Source organism: Galeopterus variegatus, unplaced genomic scaffold (genome assembly GCF_000696425.1).
Source record: "Galeopterus variegatus unplaced genomic scaffold, G_variegatus-3.0.2 Scaffold1554, whole genome shotgun sequence".
Classification (NCBI taxonomy): Eukaryota; Metazoa; Chordata; class Mammalia; order Dermoptera; family Cynocephalidae; genus Galeopterus; species Galeopterus variegatus.
The window spans coordinates 22,497-27,055 of NW_007727665.1; the positions used below are offsets into that span (position 1 = coordinate 22,497).

General features: G+C 44.5%; 1 protein-coding gene across 1 annotated transcript in view; it reads right to left on the bottom strand.

The window, feature by feature from the left end:
- Nucleotides 1-471: 471 nt before the first annotated feature.
- LOC103594422 (alpha-1,3-mannosyl-glycoprotein 4-beta-N-acetylglucosaminyltransferase C-like) overlaps nucleotides 472-4,559 on the bottom strand; it is a gene marked incomplete at its 3' end in the record, with an annotated part of 27,916 nt that continues 23,828 nt past the window's right edge. Inside the window, exon 2 of the mRNA XM_008577639.1 lies at nucleotides 472-1,499. Within this exon, the coding sequence (XP_008575861.1) occupies nucleotides 472-1,499 (1,028 nt within the window). The remainder of the gene's footprint in view (nucleotides 1,500-4,559) is intronic.

Genomic DNA, 4,559 nt, shown 5'->3' on the forward strand with positions numbered 1-4,559 from the left:
CGAGTGTTAGAGTCCTGTGATATGAGCATCGGTTAGTCTTAATCACATGTTCTTGTTTTACAAGTCTGGTGTTCTTGAGCCAAAGAAAGAATTTTGGCTGGTAGACCCTTTTGGATAGAAAACCAGAGGAGATCTTAATAAGCCCTTCCCTCCCACCTGTAACTCTCTGGGACCAAGAAGATGTTACCTTTACTCTGCCTTTCAACATGCTATGTCTTCTGTGTTAAAAATCCTGAGAAGACCCAGCAAAGAGACGTCCCCGACCAATTTCAAGACTTTAATGTTTTGTTACTTCTGTAGACTCTACCTCCAAGCTGACCACTCCCAGAACTCCCAATGGCTTCTTCATGTAATCCTTAAACTTTACTTAACCCAGAGGTTGATATGCCTGACTATTAATCCAGAGGGTTGAGTGGCTGTTACAAGCAATCTCACACATTTCACCTTCTTCCCAGTCTCTTCAGATAATACCTGCTTATTCAGGTTGCCATTTACTAGTAGCCCCAGCAGAATATAGTCATCACAGTCACTGACCCTATTAGTAGAATCATAGCCCAATTCTACTTGCCCCTCTTTCAACCGATTCTCCTCTTTTAGTTCAGAGCCAGTCAGCACTTGAACTCGGAAGACTGTAGCAGCTATGTCCAAAAACACGGTCAGATGGCTGCCAGCCTTAGCCTCCTTGATATAAAAGAAATTCTTATCCAAGCTATAGGCATTCATGAGACCAGAGGCGTTGGTAACATTCAGGCTAGTGTAAATAGTGGCAGCAGGGTTGCTGGGAGAGACCATGTCAGTTTCCTCAAACTGTGTATCTTTGAGGCTGTTGAATTTGCCCTCAAAGGAGGAGTAATTGCCCATGTGCTGGAAGAGGGAGGGGAAGAATCGGATTGGTTTTTGCTGCATGCGAAGGTCACGAAAATGGGAGAGAAGGTGGTCACAGGGCATTTCTTGGTGGAAGAGGAGAAGGAAGCGAACCAAGCAGGGGAGGTCTCCAGTATGCAAGAGTTTTCCAATGAAGCCCAGCTGAGAGAACTCCAGAGTCACCCAAGGTTTCCTTTCCCACGCAGACAGGATAGTAGCAATTTGGGTGAGAAATCCAGAGGCACATTTCACGTCATCTTCAATCATCAGGAAATAGTCAGAACGGTTGGTAGCAAAGTTCATGAGGAAGGCGTAATCCATGTTCTGCTTCGAGCGGAAAGCTACATAGGCAGGGGTGTCGTTAAAGTTTTTCTTAAAGTCCTTCAAGGGAAGGTAGCTTTTAAGAGGAGTATTGATCACTACTAGCTGTCTGGCCTGGATATATGGTTTAAAGAGGGCTGAGATGTTGGTGATCATTTGATCAAGCCAGTTGGGGTCAGGATCTGCCAGGTGCACTAGAACAATGAAGTGTTTCCGCTCGGCTGGGGAGGAAGCAAAGAAGAGCGATCGCAGAGTGTTCAAGAGGTAGCTCCCGCGTGGACGCTGCACGGAGGAAATCCCTATGGTCAGCAGTTCTAGGATGGAGAAGAAAAGAGGGTCTTTGTCAACTTAGAGAAATGAGGAAAGTCGTTGCTGTGGGTGAGGTTATGGCACTCTCTTCGATCTGTGCACCTGGCAACTTCATGCGTTCCCATGGTCGTTTTACGTTCTTTCCCCTAGGCCTGAGTATGGACTGTATTAGAAGTTAATATCTGGTCACAAGCTCAGAGTTTTTATTTTATTTTTAAAAATTTATTACCTTTGAAAAATTGTCGTGGGGGAAATGGATAAAGATGACAAACTGAAAGACAGAAAGACTAGGGGACAGGATTGGGGGAGACATCTGAGCGGTGGAATCCATAGCCCAAAAGACAAATGAGAAAACAACTGCATGGGTAAAGCTTTCTACAAAAAGCCTCTAAGAAATTCCAAGTTCAGAGCCACCAGGTGCAAAGAAGAAGCATGTGCCCTGGGATGATCATCTGGACAATTAGTTATAGGACTCTTTCCAGAACCACTGGACCAGTGACCACCATAGGACTGGTGGTGGCGACACCTATCCTCAGGCTAAAGTCATAAGGATTTTTGTCGATTTAAAGTGGAAGTTCTGCCAGGGGAAGGCTCATGGTAGTTATAGGACTCTTTCCAGAACCACTGGACCAGTGACCACCATAGGACTGGTGGTGGCGACATCTATCCTCAGGCTAAAGTCATAAGGATTTTTGTCAATTTAAAGTGGAAGTTCTGCCAGGGGAAGGCTCATGGTGTGAGTCCTGGAGCTGGAGAGAAAATCAGAACTGAAGCTGAGAACCTCAGGCACCCGAGGGGGGAAAGGACATAACACAGCTGACTATGGCACCTGCCTCTAGGTTGACGCTCTGGGTACGGCTCCCTGAGGTAACACTCTGAAATGAAGAGGTGAACAGAGGCTGTCTGAGTAAGATAAGTGGGACATGCCCCAGATGACTGAGGACTCTACTAAGAGTCTAAAGTCATCAGCTACCCACATCCCTTACTGGCTCCGTGTGTCACTCCATCATCACAACCCAGTTTTATAGAGAGGCAATCAAGGATGGCTATCTAAAGCAACAAAGTTCATTGTTCATTCTAGATCCTCAAGTAGGAATCTGAAACAAGAATCGCCAATAAAATGCAAAAGAAACAACTCAGTCAGAAAGAAACTCTAGAAATGGAAGCTAACAGAGGAAACAATGAATGGAGGAATGTGAACTATGTTAAATTAACACTCAGGTTGGAGATAAAACCACATTCTTGGCAAAAGAACAGGCTAATACGAACCAGAAACAGTTTGTAGAAAATATGGATATGGGGACTTATTCAAGTTCAGGTTAGATTTTTTGGCAATACTATCTCATGTGTTGATGATGCATTCTTCCATCTTAAGGCACGTACTGGCAGCTGGCTTCTGTTTGTGTGATGCTAGCAGTCTTTGATGTACAGTCAAAGACTGAACACAAACACAAAAGACACAAAAATGTTGAAAAGATAGTAATGAAAAAAGATACGTGCACAATGTATGTATCTGGATTTCACTTAACATTGCTGTTAAGAACTGGATTTCACTTAACATTGATATTAAATGAAGTATTTTCCCAGATGCATCTCTTTTATATTGGTCTTGGATGCATTCAGAAATACATAGGGGTTTGGAAAATGCCGCTTGGATCCAACAACATCATCAGCTTTCCTCTCATCAAAAAAATGGTAAAGAGAAAAGTATTTTTTTTTCCTTTTTGTCTTTTTTACTGACCGGTAACGGGATCGCAACCCTCAGTGTTGGGCCTGCACCGTGCTCAGCCAGTGAGCGGGAACCGGTCTCCACATGGGATTCGAACCCTCGGCGGGAGCGCCGCCACGCTCCCAAGCGGCGCACTCTCCAGTGCGCCACCGGGCTGGCCCAAGAGAAAAGTATTTTTAAATGAAGTTGATAATGACATTTGAGATGACTGTGAGAGTATCAGTTCAAAATGTGTAAAGAGTTTCTGCAAAATCATACATTTTTATTTAAAACTGTGAAAAAAAAGTTCCAGTCAAGATGGTGAAGTAGACAGTTCTGGTGTAGCCCTCTCGCACAGAATGCCCAATTTGCAACTGTTAAGGAGCAATGACAGAAGACCCAAGATCTCCACCAGAACAGGCAGCAACCACGTGCCACGGGACCCTAATTCAGTTTGCTCCCCTCTGCATAGAGAGACTTTAGAGCTTCTCGTCCCACATGCCCCAAGCCTGCCAGGCAGGAGAAGGCAGGTAGGGTGGGAATTCCGGCCCAGGCCAGTCCCCACCGCCAGGAGACATTTAAGAGGCTTGGGGGCCCCCACACCCCAAGCCAGCTGTCCCAGAGAAGGCAGGCAGGGTGGGACTTCCGGCCCAGGCCAGTCCCCTCTGCCGGGAGAGACTTAAGAGCCTCGGGGACTGTGCACCCTGAGACAGCTGTCCGAGAACAGGCAGGTACAGTGGGAACCCCAGCCAAGGCTAGTTCCTACTGACCAGAAGCAGCAGTCCCTTCAGGATCCAAGACAGACATCACGGTGAAACGAGTGGACTGTGATACCCCTGGACACAATGACAAAACACCAAAGGAAAGACACCAGAAATAAGAAAAATAAGAAAGTACATCACCACCAAAGGAAAATAATAACTCTCAAGCACTACATCCTATAGAACAGGAAGTCTTTGAAATGACAGACAAGGAATTTAGAGTAACAATTCTAAGGAAACTAAATGAGATACAAGAAAATTCAGTTAGACAACACAATGAAATGAGAAAAAATATAATGGATCTGAAAGAAGAAATGTACAAAGAAATCAATGCCTTGAAAAAGAATGTAGCTGAGCTTGTGGAGCTGAAGGATTCATTCAATGAAATAAAAAACACAACAGAGAGTTTATCCAACAGACTTGAACAAGCAGAAGAGAGAATTTCTGACCTTGAAGACAGGCTGTTTGAATTAACACAGGCAAACCAGAAAAAAGAATCAAAAAAATTGAAGAAAATCTAAGAGAGACTACAGATAACCTTAAGTGCTCAAATATCTGAATCATGGGTATTCCAGAAGGGGAAGAAAAAGGAAATG